Below are 16378 nucleotides of genomic sequence, written 5' to 3'. Positions count from 1 at the left end.
ATCACTTACGCTGAGCAGCACGTATGAAGACTCAGGGACTGGTGACGGTGACTTGCGCTGATTTTGAGGTCAAGGGTGGTTTCAGAGGCTCAGGCGGTGCCTGGCAAACAGATGGCCCCAGGATGGACACTGACTCACTGATGGGACCAGACACCAGCAGTCAGACCAGAGCAAGATGTTTACCAGCACATGGGTGAGCAATCACATGGCTCTCTCCACTTACTATACCTGGTTCCCAGCCTCTCCCCAGATTACACCGGCCAGATTAATTAGTTGACACTAACATCAACAACATTTTACTTGTCCTCAGCTGCGGCTGCTGCAGGTAAGAGCGGCGAGGTGGTGAGGCCAGGTGAGGGTGGACTTCGAGAGACGACCACGAGGGAAAATTAATTGCCCTGGCACATATGCCGGATGTTACAGGAATTTGCTCTCCTCTCCCAGTGGCGGCTCCTCCGCTATGGCGCAGGAGCGTGAAAGTATGAAAATATTACACACTAGCAGCCCGTCTCGACGTTGTCCGGGTATGAATTGCTGCCGGACAGTAGTATATTGTTTTGTAGGATTTCGTTTTGATAGCATTTCTTATCAGTGACAGGCAAGTGAAACTCTCCGATTCACAGTGCACTGCTGATCCACTTAAGAGTGCGCGTTCAGCAGTGTGTGAACTCGAGTTTCCCTACTATATTTTTCCTTTCAATATTATATAGCGCAAACTCGACAACATGGAATGAGCACAATTTACATTACAGAAGAACACATTCATTTGTGGTAGGCACGGGGAGACAAAGCGATTTGCCTGGAATCCCAGGATGTTGAGCTGATGCAGGGATTCGAACGTAGCTCCCCAGCTCTAAAGTTCGCAATTCTAGAACTTGTGGCGGGAGGTGTGTCTAAAAGTGTATGTCGGTGCTGGCCATCAATGAGAGAGACCTGTGCATTTTTCAGATTGGTGGTGAAAAAATATGAGTATGTTGCTGGAGATGTGGGCCGCCGTGCCACCAATGTACTTACCGGGGGAGGGTAAACACCCATTATTCCGCAACTTTCTTTCCGCATACCATCACTCTGCATACTTTCATTACGAAAGTACCATGACTCCTCAATGCCATTATAACACATGGCATTACATTTTATATGCTTTTACCACGCATACATTTACAACGAAATTCGTTGTAAATGAATGAATGGTAAAAGCATGTTTTTTTTAATGTTTGGATAAGGTAAGTATGGGTATAGGGGTATATGTTTTGGGGTACTGCGGTATATGTTTTGGGGTGTTTGGGTATTTTAAGGGTTCAAATATAGTTTTGGGTTATGGGGTACAGGGGTAGTTTTAGGGTTTAGGGATAGGTATGGGTTTTGGGGTACAGGGGTATTAAGGTTCAGGGCTAGGTTTGGGTTTTGGGGTATAGGGGTATTTTTAGGGTTCAGGGGTAGGTTTAGGTTTTGGGGTACAGGGGTATTTTAAGGGTTCATGGCTAGGTTTGGGTTTTGGGGTACAGGGGTATTTTTAGGGTTCAGGGCTAGGTTTGGGTTTTGGGGTACAGGGATATTTTAGGGTTCAGGGGTAGGTTTGGGTCTTGGGGTACAGGGTTATTTTTATGGTTCAGGGCTACGTTTGGGTTTTGGGGTACAGGGGTATTTTTAGGGTTCAGGGGTAGGTTTGTGTTTTGGGGTACAGGGGTATTTTGAGGTTCAGGGCTAGGTTTGGGTTTTGGGGTACAGGGGTATTTTAGGGTTCAGGGGTAGTTTTGGGTTTTGGGGTACAGGGGAATTTTTAGGGTTCAGGGCTAGGTTTGGTTTTGGGGTACAGGGGTATTTTTAGGGTTCAGGGGTAGGTTTGGGTTTGAGGTACAGGGGTATTTATAGGGTTCAGGGCTAGGTTTGGGTTTTGGGGTACAGGGGATTTTTAGGGTTTAGGGATAGGTTTGGGTTTTGGGGTACAGGGTATATTTATAGGGTTAAGATGGGTTAGTGTTTAAGGGTGTTGCAGTATTTTAAGGAGTAAGGGTGGGTTATGATTATGGGGTGCAGGGGTATTTAAAGGGAGCAGGGTGGACACCCGGAGCTGGAATGTACAGAACCTGGGAAGAAAAAACAATGAAATATTGGGCACAACACTTGCTTTTTTTTTCCGTAATCCCGCGCCTCGCACACGCCCGCGCCCCCAGCACACGCCCACAGCACACGATATGAGACATGGCATAAAGGGCGGAACGTACCACACGCCCCCAGCGTTTGTCATGCCCCCAGCACACGCCCACAGCACAACGCAGACACGCCCACAAGGGACTACTTTTCTGGCACGGTTCTTTTACCTTTTAAATGTATATGGTGGGCGTCTGCATAGCCTATGTCCCATTGCTGCAACTACCCTTTCCAACGCTGTATGGGGTGTTGTGATTGGTGCTGTGGTTCCTGAGATTACCCGCCTCAAAGGTTTGGGCTCTCTCTTTATTATATTAGTATAGAAGATAAGCAAACTGAAACCTTGGCATATGGTCAAAGCCGATATGTCTCTGCTGTAAATTGTTGAGCTATTGGTTTTGCCAGTGCTTGATTGCACTGGCAAGCTTTAAGAAGCTTGTGCCAAGACACTGGCATGTTGACACGTGTCTGGCAATCTTTGAATGGGTTTTCACTTGGAGGACTCCCTTTACAAAATGGCTGCCATGTTTCATGATGCACGTTCACACACCTGTCATGAAGCATGCTTTCTGACGTGTGCATCATATTGCATATGCATGTGAGTTGTGTGACGCATGTGTGTGCCTGCATCATGACATCCATAATGTTGTTATTTTTTTTAATTTACCAATACATGGCGGACTCTACACAGTATATTAAAAGAAAGGAATTCTATGTTATGTAAAAGCACATTTTGAGAAAAGGGCGGCACATCTCCAAATTGCAGATGCCGATTAATCCCCCAAAAAAGAATTTTCAAAAAATTGGTGTGACACCGAGGAGGAAACAATAGAGCAGGTGAGGGATGGTGGGACGTAAACGCTGCCAAGCAGCAAGAGCCAGTTGGTGCACAACAGAGCTATTTAAAAAAAACTAAAGATATAAAAAGTATATCAGCTCGGTGGCATGAGGGGAGAAGTAAAAACTTCGAAGGGTGTGGGAGATTGTGAGCGGAAAAAGCAACCCAAGGGAGAGAGAAAACACATCCACTCCATATAGAGTGCTGGAAATGAAACAAGCATTAGAAATGCAATAGGTCTTGCAGCATTAGAGTTAGTGCTTTTAGAATTGTTTATAGGTTTTTTGTTGTAAATCTTTTGCATTTTATTTTTTTGTAGGCAATGCAAAAGAATTACAAATCAAAAAAGCAATAAGCAAATGTAAAAGCTTTAACTAAAAATCCTGCGAGACCTATTGCACTGTGTGAGGGTGAGGGGTTGAGGGTGAGTGAGGGTGGGGGTGAGTGAGGGTGAGTGAGGGTGAGTGAGGGTGAGTGAGGGTGAGTGAGGGTGAGTGAGGGTGAGTGAGGGTGAGTGAGGGTGAGGGGTTGAGGGTGAGTGAGGGTGGGTGAGGGTGAGTGAGGGTGAATGAGGGTGAGGGGTTGAGGGTGAGTGAGGGTGAGGGGTTGAGGGTGAGTGAGGGTGAGGGGTTGAGGGTGAGGGTGAGTGAGGGTGAGTGAGTGAGGGGTTGAGGGTGAGTGAGTGAGGGGTTGAGGGTGAGTGAGGGTGAGTGAGGGTGGGTGAGGGTGGGTGAGGGTGGGTGAGGGTGGGTGAGTGGGGGTGAGTGGGGGTGGGTGAGTGAGGGTGAGTGAGGGTGGGTGAGGGTGGGTGAGTGGGGGTGAGTGTGGGTGAGTGTGGGTGAGTGTGGGTGAGTGTGGGTGAGTGAGGGTGGGTGAGTGAGGGTGAGGGGTTGAGGGTGAGGGGTTGAGGGTGAGGGGTTGGGGTTGAGGGACTGACTGCTGGCATCTGGCGAGAAAACTCTATGCAGCGGCAAAACAGCCTGAGCAGACCCAGCGGTGGCCATATCCAACGAAGGAGCGCACTGGCGGCGACGTCCTGCTTCAGGCTGGCTCTCCCAGGATGGTAGCCTGGTGCAGTGCAGTCCTATTGTGTTGCACCTCCGCCTCTGTCTAATCCCAGTTCTGCTATCTTGGAGCGAATGGCAGCATGTGAGGCCACCGGGCTAGATGACCGAAGGTCATGGCTCACCTGAGTTGCATGAGGGAGCTTACAGGCCGGAGAGAAATCGTGGCGCCTTTGGACTGGACTCAGCAGCCTCGACACTTGGGGAGGGGCAGAGGCAGCGAGTACACACTTTGGGGAGGATCCCCTTACTAACAGAGCACAGCAGAGGACGTGGTGCGGGCCGCTGCTCGGGCCCCCGTATACCAGAGCTGAACAGTGAGCACACACGGACGCTAGGAAGTGAGGCCAGAGATAATACGCTGCTCTTTGTCTATCTAAAAAAAAACAAGCGAAAGGATCGGAGACACGGCGGGTAAAATAAACAAAAAAAGAAGCCGGAGGGAAGAGAGGGGAGGGGGGAGGAGAAATGCGACACGGCGGGAAGGGGAGGGGGCGCTTCAGTATGGTACCGCTGGGTGTAAAGCACTGTGTTTTGCCCCTTGGAAGTGCTGGAGTCATGCTGAGTTGGAAGCACTGCCATTGTCCCATTAAAAGTGCAACAGTACTGCTGAGCGAAAGCACCACTATTGTCCCGGCCCCCTCTGAAAGCGCTACAGTCCCGCTGGTTGGAAAGCGCTGCTATTGCCCCCTTTGAAAGCGCTACAGTCCCGCTGGGTGGAAAGCACTGCCATTGCCCCCTCTGAAAGCGCTACAGTCCCGCTGGTTGGAAAGCACTGCTATTGCCCCACTGAAAGCGCTGCTGTACAGTACCTCTGGGCAGAGAGCACTGCTATTGTCTCATTGGAAGTGCTGCAGTTCTGCAGAGAAGTGCCGATATCGCCCCTTTATTTTAAAATGTTACTGTGAAGTGGCGGCACAGTTCCAGTGTACAGAAGTCCTGTTGCGAAGTGCAGTGCTAATCCTTTGCAATCCAGCGAGCCGCTAACACCTCACATTGAAGACAATCTTTGAGGTAGGCGCTACACAAGGTAGCCTAAGCAATTTGAATCGCATATGTTGTGAAGTTCAAGGCACTCTAATGCCAAAAGGAATGCCTGCCGCTGTATCAGTCAGTACATTATTTCTATATTATTTTTTAGGGAATGATAACTTACATGAGACGAAGCCCTAGGGGATGGTGGTGGGCTGTGACAGTGTATCAGTTTTCGGGACCACACAAGAACTTTACTCAGCAGATGTGAGCAGGTAAATTACCCCAGTCGGTAAAATGAGAGCGAAGTATAGCGGCCGGACTTACTGTGCACGGCGAGACTCCTGCAACGGGGAACGCGATCCTTCCTTTCCCACAAAGTGCGCAGCTGAATCTCACAGAGAACTGGAGGTGATGAGGAGATTAAAATGGGCGGTTCGATCCAAGCAGCAAGGTGCGCGCCGCCCGAGTGCCAATCCAAAAGTGAGCTCCCTGGGGCTGTGAGCAGCTGAGGAGTTATAAGGTTCGTCTTTGCCAGTCGGGGACGACGCCCCGATGACGCCTAGGGCTGGGTGTGTCCTCTGTATAAAACTGGAGGCGCGGGGACACACTGTGCTGCTATAAATAACCTCCGGGGAAAAGCAGTCAGGCTGCACCACACAGAAAAGTTATTTTTCACTCACTCTCCTGTTTGACTCACTGGCTGCATGAAATCACGCTCTGGAATGTGACTTCCTTAGCTCTGATCGCTGCCAGGCTGTGCGCATGGCAACCAGGAGGTGACACACACAACAAGCGAAAGGATCGGAGACACGGCGGGTAAAATAAACAAAAAAAAAGAAGCCGGAGGGAAGAGAGGGGAGGGGGGAGGAGAAATGCGACACGGCGGGAAGGGGAGGGGGCGGAGCGGGTCAAATCAACAAACAAGCCGGAGGGAAGAGAGGGGAGGGGGGAGGAGAAATGCGACACGGCGGGAGGGGGCGGAGCGGGTAAACAAAGACCTACATGCACGCGCCCGTGACTTTTAAGGTCAATGCGCATGCGCATAAGCTTAATGCGCATGCGCATTGACCTTAAAAGTCACGGGCACTGCAAGGAATCGCCACGATTCCTTGCAGTGCAGATAAAGAGTGGATAACTCGCAATACTCTCGCCTTGCTCGATGCGCATGCGCATCGACAGGCGAGACCTAAAAAACAATGTAGTGTAGTTTCCTGAATGAAAGCAGTGTCAGCAAGGGAAGGATAAAAGACAACCAGACAGAAAATTGTGAGATTGAAACGCTGCTGGTTGGGACAAACGCAAAAATATGAAGGAAAGCCAACAAATGGAGAGCAGGGAAGTGAGAGAGAAAACAAAGCCCTCCAATCATGAACAAGCAGCATACCATAGGCCACACTATGTCCATTGGAAACACTAGGTCTAGTCAACAGATAGCTAATGGTGTCTGTAGCTGAGAAATAAAAAAAACAGTAAGGTTACCCTCTATTGCAGTAACAAAACATCTCTTTTTTATTTGCAGCTTGGCTCCCTACTGACTGCCCTGTATGAGTCATAGGGGGTTTCAGTTCTCTTTCTTTTCTCCCTACCTATTTTACATATTCAGAATTTAAAAACTTAGAATCTGGATTTATTCTACTGCTCCTTCTGAAAGAGGGATTCCTGCCATGAGCAGCTTTCTTTCCTCCCAAATGTTCTCAAAAGGGGGTGACATGGGCACCATTTAGGGATTCGCCAAAGCTTTCATCTCTAACTCCTGTGCTAAACCTACCATATTTCATCTTCCAGAGATTCCTATTTTTCTAGTTAACGTTCTCTTAAGTCTCTGGCATTATTGGATAGCGTTTATGTGTCCTTCTTCACAAACCAGCATAGAACTAGTAACCAATCAGTCTGTGGTAAGTCTACTCATGCAAGGTGTCACGCAGCGTCACAACACCACATGAAAGACAACCAGGACTGCAAGGGTTATTGGTGTTTGGAGTACCCAGTCCCAAACCAAGGAGGTGGTGCTTTTACCTGGCTTTGTGGATGGCACACTATGTAATTGTCAGTAAGGCAAAGAGTTCTGGAGACAAAGGTGGAGGGTAAATCTGAGGCTTCTGCTGCCTTTCACCTATCTGAACCCCAACATGTCTGTGAATAAACACTAGCTTATGGTATGGTGCAGAAGCAAACAAGATGCCAGGACAGAGGAGATACAAAACAACCAAAATCTAGGAACAGCCATGGTCAGTGGAGGAACTACAAAACAGTGGGATAGCAAAGGTTCAGAACCACACATAAGGATCCCAGTAAAAAACTAGATTGCTCATTATGTAGGCATGGCAAGAAGATCTTTTGTTACCTTCAATGTTATACACAATCTGGAAGCAGACAGGCAGCAGACTTCACTTGTCAGCATTGATGTATTCTAGCATTGCATTACTGATGTGTCTCAAACTCACGTATGTTCAAACCACCACGTATCAGAGGTCCACGCATGGATCAGCACTGTTGATCACCAGATATGATGAACAGAGCTCCACTGGTCCATGCTGTTGGGAATGGGGGTACCTGCTCCAAGAATACTGTGGAGCGTGAACAGAAATACCAGTTGGCATTCACACACAACTGCCAGAAAGACCATATTATTCAAAAAATCCCTAAACGTATGCTGTTTTCGGGTAGTTTTTTCCTGTTTTGAATATCTCATGCATATTTCACTTTATTCATACACGTGCATTGCAGGGTGCCATGCATACTAACTACACTGAGAAATTTCCTTAGTTATGCATTTGTAATTGATTCTATGATAGCCCCATAGGGCATTAAAGGCAATGCGGAACTTGTAGTCACACTTTTGTCAAAGGTGTGTGCCTAGAGGAAACCTATTTGGCTCCTCTGTTGATAGTTTATGCATAAGATTAGGGACCGAAGGCCCGATTCACAGAACTAACTTAAGACAAAATCCTAAACTTGCTACCATTTTGGTATTCACAGAAGGCACTTACTCAATTCGGTATTCACAGAAGTTAGGAGTCCTAACTTTAGGACTCCTAAATGCCTTCTGTGAATACCCAAAGTCTTAAAGTTAGGATTTTTCGCAGTTTAGGAGTAGTAAAGTTAGGAGTCCTAACTTTACTACTCCTAAACTGAGAAAAATCCTAACTTTAAGATTTTGGTATTCACAGAAGGCATTTAGGAGTCCTAAAATTAGGACTCCTAACTTCTGTGAATACCGAAATGAGTAAGTGCCTTCTGTGAATACCAAAATGAGTAAGTGCCTTCTGTGAATACCAAAATGGTAGTAAGATTAGGATTTTGTCTTAAGCTAGTTCTGTGAATCGGGCCCGATTGAATAATATACTCCTGAAGAAAGCCACCTGCCCATTAAGGCAAGAGGTATTTGGCTGAAACATGTAGACTGAGTGATGTCGGAGTACACTGCATACTCAATGACCTTATCCTTCTTCTCTTAACCTTGACAGAATAAATGACATGAAGTTATCTGGGTGAGGACTCAATGATGAAGCATGCCACTGGAAATCCTAGTGGGTGTGAACCCATTAAAAAAAGAGAATTATTTTTCCTGACTTAGGCAGTGAGAAACAATAATGGAGGGCTACAGTGAGATTTCTCTGTTTGGGTAATGTGCACATTGTTAGCCTTCACACGAGAAGGATCTTCAGGCTTGTTGCTCTGTCAGTCTAGCAAGTATTCAAGATATCATTACGGTAGACACATTGGGCCTGATTCACAGAATTAACTTAAGACAAAATCTTAAACTTACTACTTTTGGTATTCACAGAAGTTAGGATTTTGTCCTAAATTTGTCTTAAGACAGACTTAAGACAGACTTAAGACAAAATCCTAACTTAAGTCTGTCTTAAGTCTGTCTTAAGACAAACTTAAGACAAAATCCTAACTTCTGTGAATACCAAAAGTAGTAAGTTTAAGATTTTGTCTTAAGTTAGTTCTGTGAATCGGGCCCAGAAGGAGTACCTTATTGACAAGTATTCTGGTCTTTTGTAAATCACAAAAGGATGAGAAATACTTACATCAGCAGTAACTAGTTTAAGAAGAGAGGTATGAAAAACAGGTATATTTTGAGGTAATGTCACCACCATCCTTTATTAGTCAAGACGTGCAGCTACAAACCCCACGCTACACTAAAGGAGGGAAAATGGAGATCCATCCACAGCTGAACACAGTGTAGGGATAGCGTATTAGGACCCGAGACAAGACCAAAAGTGCAGCGCGCAAGAAGGCCAGGTGCGAACTAAGGCAAGAGTCCAGAGGAGGAAGTGATGTCCTGATCTGCAGTGATGTGTGCCCTGTTGGATTCGGTACTAATGTGGTAATAGGCAGAGGCTCCATAAGTTAGGCCTGCCATCTTAGAATGGGAATATCAAGTTAACCACAAGTCCCCAATTTCTAGCTAGGCTACGGTTGCCATAGCCTCCAGTTCCCCATGACAGTCAATTGGGTAATAACAAACATAAACAGACTGGGTTAATGATCTGAAAGATGAACAGGGGGCCCAGAACCTAGGGCTTTAGTTTTGGAGGAGAAATTTGACTGAGAAAATGTCTGGTAGAGAGCGACATCTTATTATTATTATTATTATTAATTCACATTTGATAGAGCGCATGGCTACCCTTAGGCATCCCAGCACTGGTAGCAACCCAAGTCAGCGCCCTACCAGGCAGACGCCCCGCCTTCTGGAATCCACCTGTCCTAGTAGTCTTGTTATAGAAGGGGGCTTTGCTCAGCTGACAATCAACCTCTTCTTTATTGCGCGAAGAGTTTCCAATTCTTGGGTTGAGGTTAGACAATTACAGTAAAATGCGTGATACTCTGGACTAAGATCTGTACAACAACTCTGGACACCTTTGGGAGATGCCTAGCTCACAGCCTAGATAATATGTCATATAGAGCTAGCCTTCCAGGTTGTTTACTAGTGGGCAGAGTCTTGAAGTGCCCTCACCTAAACAACTCATTCACGTTGGTAAACAGCTCCTAAAGATTGTATACTCACAATAAGTCCAAACATGTTATCCTGCAAGTCAAATGTAGTAAACCAGCTTAAACAATTCTGAAAAACAAACGTTGTAGTGGAACACTCTAGGAAATGTAATTCATGGGTGAAAACCTAGGCTTTCGTTCCATTCTTGGGGTTCATAGGTGAGAAGTAGCCACCTGCCAACTTTGGCATCCGCATGCAGAAGCAACAGGCATATTCATTCTGGAACTTGTAATTTGCTTTTGCAATGATAAGTATGGGCCTATAGGTCCATGTTTCCTGCGCTGCTGGTTAAAATGCCAGTATAAAGGAGTCCTATATGGCAGGGGGCTGCACAGCAGCTATGCCAGGCTTTCTTTTGCTTTTCACGGGCATGGGGGTCTACAAGTATAAACATGCAAACAAATCTAGAATGTCTGTGCTCCTCTCGCTTGACCTGGAGGTTCTTGAGATGTGCGTTTGTGCTGGCAGGAGGAGTAGAGAAGTAGCGGAGGCCAGAGCTCCAGGTTAGACAGAAGAATCCATCAGACCTCAAAAGTCAGGCTTGAGTAAGGAGTTATGCTGAAAACTCTGCAGTACAAATCCAGTCAATGGGCTGGGTGGTCTGCGGCAGGAAGAGACTGGCTAAGAGAACAGCACCAGGGCCGTCTTAACAGCATTATAGGCCCCCTCGCCAAGCAGTGCAGTGGGCCCTGCCGACACAACAATTCACAGGAATAAAAATGTTTAACGGAAAATGTTTGTCAAATTCTGGTCTGCATGGGGCCTCTATAGCCGTGGGGCCACCGTGCAACTGCTCAGCTAGCCCGTGCATTAAGACAGAACTGAACAGCACCAATGGGGAAGGAGGGATTGTACAAGTACATTTGGTCCAAGAGGGAGAGTTTCTCTACCTATCAGTGGGGGCAGGGGTGTAGTGCACCCAGGACCCAGAAGAGACAAGGACACACACAGCTCTAACAATATCCCACATCTCTCCCTCTTCAGCTATGACAATCGCCATGTTTTAAACATTCCGGTTGGTGGAAAGATTCCTGACCTCATTGAGATGCCAGCCAATGAGAGCGAGGACGACTTCATCCAGTGGAATGGCGAACAGGGGTTCTCAGCACTAAGACACCCAGGTATGTGCCCAGACTTCATATGGTATTTTCCTTTTTGCCCACCATGCTATATAACTGTTTAATTCCTCCTTGTTGTCACAAAACTAAAGGGTGGGTTCCCCTGTGGCAAATCACCTTTGCTGATGGTCAAAGGCCATGCCAAGCTTTGGCTGACACATGGTCACAAGGTGGGTTGGGAATGGTGGAATATGAATACTTGATGTATTATACATTCAAAAAATGAATACATTAAAAAAACTTTGTTTACAGTGAGTTGTGGTGATAAGCCAAAACATAGCAACTATTGAAATTGGCTAATTATGCACTGCTTGTGCAAATTTACATGATATGTCGCAAATTTCATTACAAATGACATCATCAATTAAATCACTGGCGGCATTATATATGAGGCCACCTTTCTCATCACATCGCCATTAACCGGCATGACTCTCAAGAGATTGACTAGCACGTTAATGTGTTCACTCCCTAAAGTGGAAATCAATTGAGACACTGATTTGCATATGGCCTTGTCTGAACTGGGGTGGCTTGGTGAGCAAAATAACGATGGATTAAACCCAGATCTGTGACTGGGGGTGAATGTTTTGCCATTGTGCAACATTCCGTCCATCATCTTGTGTGTTTTGCTGTTCACCCTATGTGGGAAGGGTATGCCCAGACGTGGGTCCCGTGCTCACTACGCCACTGGAGTCAAGCTATCCTGGCTGTAGACGGCTGTTGCCAGGAACCGGTCCTAGGATGCTTGATTCCTGTCCAGGGAAGACATGGCTTGGCAGTTCGGGCTGGACTGTTCCCATGAGGCACAGGGCCAAGACTGATTTGCATATGGCCTTGTCTGAACTGGGGTGGCTTGGTGAGCAAAATAACGATGTATTAAACCCAGATCTGTGACTGGGGGCGAATTTTTTTACCATTGTGCAACATTCCGTCCATCATCTTGTGTGTTTTGCTGTTCACCCTATGTGGGAAGGGTATGCCCAGACATGGGTCCCGTGCTCACTACAACACTGGAGTCAAGCTAATCTGGCTGAAGACGGCTGATAGCCAGAAACTGGTCCTAGGATGCTTGATTCCGGTCCAGGGAAGACATGGCTTGGCAGTTCAGGCTGGACTGTTCCCATGAGGCATAGGGCCAAGACTGATTTGCATATGGCCTTGTCTGAACTGGGGTGGCTTGGTGAGCAAAATAACGATGGATTAAACCCAGATCTGTGACTGGGGGTGAATGTTTTGCCATTGTGCAACATTCCGTCTATCATCTTGTGTGTTTCTCTTTGATTGGCATTACCGCACCACCTATTTGTGAAGTTATTCCATGCACCATGTTGAATCTTCACTTCACTATGGGCAACTCTTCATTAGCCCCAGAGCCTCAGTCCTCGGTGAACAAATACCATTATTCAAAAAATTATCAAAAAATACACAGGTGCAGGTAAACCCCTAATAAAAAAAAATATTTTCTACAAAAAGGAATCTGATATTGGAATAATACAACCTATGGGAGACTCTGGCTTTTAGAGCTTGTTTTTTGAAACCATAAAACTTTGCTGAGTTGGTTCTTCAAACATGATGCATGCTGGGCCAAGGTCAGCGCCTTCAGTGGGGCCATCGCAGTGCATGACCCATTGTTGTACATTTTATAATCGTTGATTTTATCAGAAGATGAAACAGAATAGCCATGCTAAAAACATCATTTGATTCCCAGAGTTCAGGGTAGGGTCTGTTGCTCATATACACACATTCTAGGTTTCCTCACAGCGCCTAGAAGCTGCGGTGTTTGTGCATTAACAAATACATTTCACATAACATAAGAAAATTAAATAACAATGGCCTATATGATTAGTTGGACTCCTCTCTTTTAAGACCTGCTCTTGTGGCAGGCTGCAGGATGCTCGTTGGTTTGTTACAAGCACTCAAGGGCCATCTTAGGCAAAATGCAACAAGCACCCTCTGCGTAATGCTGACTGTGAGAGAATCTGTATCTCAGCACTGGCCAGCAACTCCCCTTTAAATACAGAAGGGGCGGCCTATACTGGGCCCCCAGGGCATTTCTACACACGGCTTCTTCGGGAGATATGGACTGGTGTGACATTGTTATGGTGGCAATGATATCTGACCCCTGTGAGCTATGCACCCTGGGTTTTATGGCAGGATAAATTCTAAGAACCCTGGAGTTCACATTTACTTTGAATCTATTTTATTTTATTTTGAAGGTCTTTTAGAGCGCGAAAAAGATCCTTGCGGATATCAGAGCGCTTTACAGGATATCAAGAAAGTTATACAAACGGATAAATGCAGGAAGATCACATATACAAAACAATTTGTGCAGCTTTACATTAGATCAGGAAAATCATATAACGGATAAATGCAGGTAGGTGACTTATACACGGCCTGCTTTAAACATTTGTGCTCTGGTGTTACTGGGAACAATTAACTCTCAGTATTAAATTTCTTTGTAATTCAACATTTTAGTGTTGGGTTCAGAGAGAATGCAAGCCACATCTTGGCATACAATTCAGAGCGAGATAAGCTTCTGTTTTAGAAGAAGTTACTGAAAAATGTGCTTCACTTCTCAACTAAGCAGTGGCAAACAGGATGTCGTGTAATGACCAGAGCTCCCGACTTTGGAACTGAGGAACCAAGTTCGAGTCTTGGCTTTGTGCTCAGCATCCTGTGACCCTTGGCAAATCGCTTAATCTCCCAGTGCCTACAAATACAATCATTTTAAAAGGCATGCAAAGTATTGAACAGAAATCGATGGACGTAAGTCTACAAAGTAGATACAGCGTGTCTAGGTGAGACCTAAAAACGAATGTGTAATGTAACTGGTGATTGTGTAAAGCACTTTAATACCTTTATTGTCGAGTTTCGTCTATATATAACTGCAAAAAGCCAGAAGTTCTGGAGTTGGTATGCTGTCCCAAACTAAACAAAGGGACATTTTAAGGTATGGGCAAAGTGGGCCGTGGCTCAAGAGGCCATCTGATAGAGCTAGCTGTGTTCTGCAGAAAGTCTTGCCCTGATGACCTTGAATATTTCTTAAACAGATTGTTCTAAAGGCTGTTTTCCTTTAATATATTTAATTTATTTTTAATCTGCGTAGTGTATGGGAGTCTATTACAGACAGAAAAATGTTTTTCTTTAACAGCATGCAACACCAATAAAAAAAAAGCCTATTTTAGATAAAACAGGGTCTCCCATATGAGAAATGGCAGAGGGTCCCAAATATTATTGCGATATTAGTGAGCTGATGCTGTATCATAATATTGAAAACGTACATCACTAACACTGAATGTTCGATGTAAACACATTTAGAATTTGGACAAGTGCACTGTTAGCAATCTTGCCAAAGAAGGTATGAGAGAGCTGACATTGGATGATAAATTCAAAACTGTTCAGAATAAGTGCCCCCAAATTCTGTTTGGCCCAGGGCCACTGAAATCCCTAAAATGTCCCTGGTAAACTCATATCTGCACATGTGCAGACAAGTAATACAACAGGTAGACAGCCATGTAAAAAGAGAACGGCACCCAGACCAAAAGTAATTCAGACACAAATGTGCATCTGGAAAACACACTGGGCCCGATTCACAGAACTAACTTACTATCATTTTGGTATTCACAGAAGGCACTTACTCATTTCGGTATTCACAGAAGTTAGGAGTCCTAACTTTAGGACTCCTAAATGCCTTCTGTGAATACCGAAAGTCTTAAAATTAGGATTTTTCTCAATTTAGTAGTAGTAAAGTTAGGACTCCTAACTTTAGGACTCCTAAATGCCTTCTGTGAATACCGAAAGTCTTAAAATTAGGATTTTTCTCAATTTAGTAGTAGTAAAGTTAGGACTCCTAACTTTAGGACTCCTAACTGCCTTCTGTGAATTCCGAAAGTCTTAAAATTTGGATTTTTCTCAGTTTAGGTGTAGTAAAGTTAGGACTCCTAACTTTAGGACTCCTAAATGCCTTCTGTGAATTCCAAAAGTCTTAAAAAAATAGGATTTTTCTCAACTTTACTACTACTAAACTGAGAAAAATCCTAATTTTAGGACTTTCGGTATTCACAGAAGGCATTTAGGAGTCCTAAAGTTAGGAGTCCTAACTTTACTACTACTAAATTCAGAAAAATCCTAATTTTAAGACTTTCGGTATTCACAGAAGGCATTTAGGAGTCCTAAAGTTAGGAGTCCTAACTTTACTACTACTAAACTGAGAAAAATCCTAACTTTAAGACTTTCGGTATTCACAGAAGGCATTTAGGAGTCCTAAAGATAGGACTCCTAACTTCTGTGAATACCGAAATGAGTAAGTGTCTTCTGTGAATACCAAAATGGAAGTAAGTTTAGGATTTTGTCTTAAGTTAGTTTTGTGAATCGGGCCCACTGACCCAGACACTCAGGCACACACGAACAACACATATAGAGGCACACACTTACATTGAGAATATCCAGCAACATGTATAGAGGCCCTCATGCTCGCAGGAAATTGGATGCATGCGGAGGAGTGGATGGATGGACACATATGCATGGTTTCTTTTGTGCAGGTTAGAGATGGATGATTGACAGACAACAGGTGTGGTTTCACATCTGGATGCATGAAGCATTTTAGACATGTGTACATATGTGTGTTTGTACAGTGTGAACCAAGCGAAAAGGCTCTTGAGTAATTTAGGGTCATATTACCAAGGTGAAGTATCGCCGCTTTTTCGGCGAATTGTGCCAAGAAAGCGGCGATACTACTAACAAAGGCATGCTAACGCCTGCCTCAAGCCCACTTTGCATGTCAGCAAGAAACATCGCTAATGACATGCAAAGTGGGCGTTCCCATGTCCAACCACATGTAAAATGTGGTTGGAGGTGGTAACACCCTATTACCAAGGCAGGCGTTGGGAAAAGGAGACCTGCGATAAACTCGTTTATCACAGGTCTCCCAGTGCCTGCTCTGATCAGGTGTTAGGCATTGATAACATGGGGGTGTGGATCATAAAGCTGAATCCCCCCCCATATTATCAAGGCACACATTAGCGCGTGACAACAACGCTTGTTTTCACGCACTCATTTTCCCTATCGCCGGATTTAATATCGCCTACGTGTTGCGTGTTGATAATGATGCGCTAACAAGGTGATAAAATCCGGCGATAGCCGGCGATAGGGAAATGTGCAATCTGCGTTTTTTAACGCACATCTTGGTAATATGGCTCTTAGTGTCAAAGGCAAAGATACAAAATATATT

At 45.2% G+C, this 16378-nt stretch overlaps 1 protein-coding gene across 1 annotated transcript in view; it reads left to right on the top strand.

The window, feature by feature from the left end:
* Nucleotides 1-16378, top strand: part of LOC147693022 (netrin-4-like) — a 168887-nt gene that overhangs the window by 132146 nt on the left and 20363 nt on the right. Inside the window, exon 6 of the mRNA XM_086939264.1 lies at nt 11018-11154. Within this exon, the coding sequence (XP_086795390.1) occupies nt 11018-11154 (137 nt within the window). The remainder of the gene's footprint in view (nt 1-11017; nt 11155-16378) is intronic.

This window comes from Lissotriton vulgaris, chromosome 9, assembly GCF_964263255.1.
Source record: "Lissotriton vulgaris chromosome 9, aLisVul1.2, whole genome shotgun sequence".
Classification (NCBI taxonomy): domain Eukaryota; kingdom Metazoa; phylum Chordata; class Amphibia; order Caudata; family Salamandridae; genus Lissotriton; species Lissotriton vulgaris.
The sequence above is the reverse complement of the archived record's forward strand: the minus strand, read 5'-3'. Positions and strand labels throughout refer to the sequence as shown.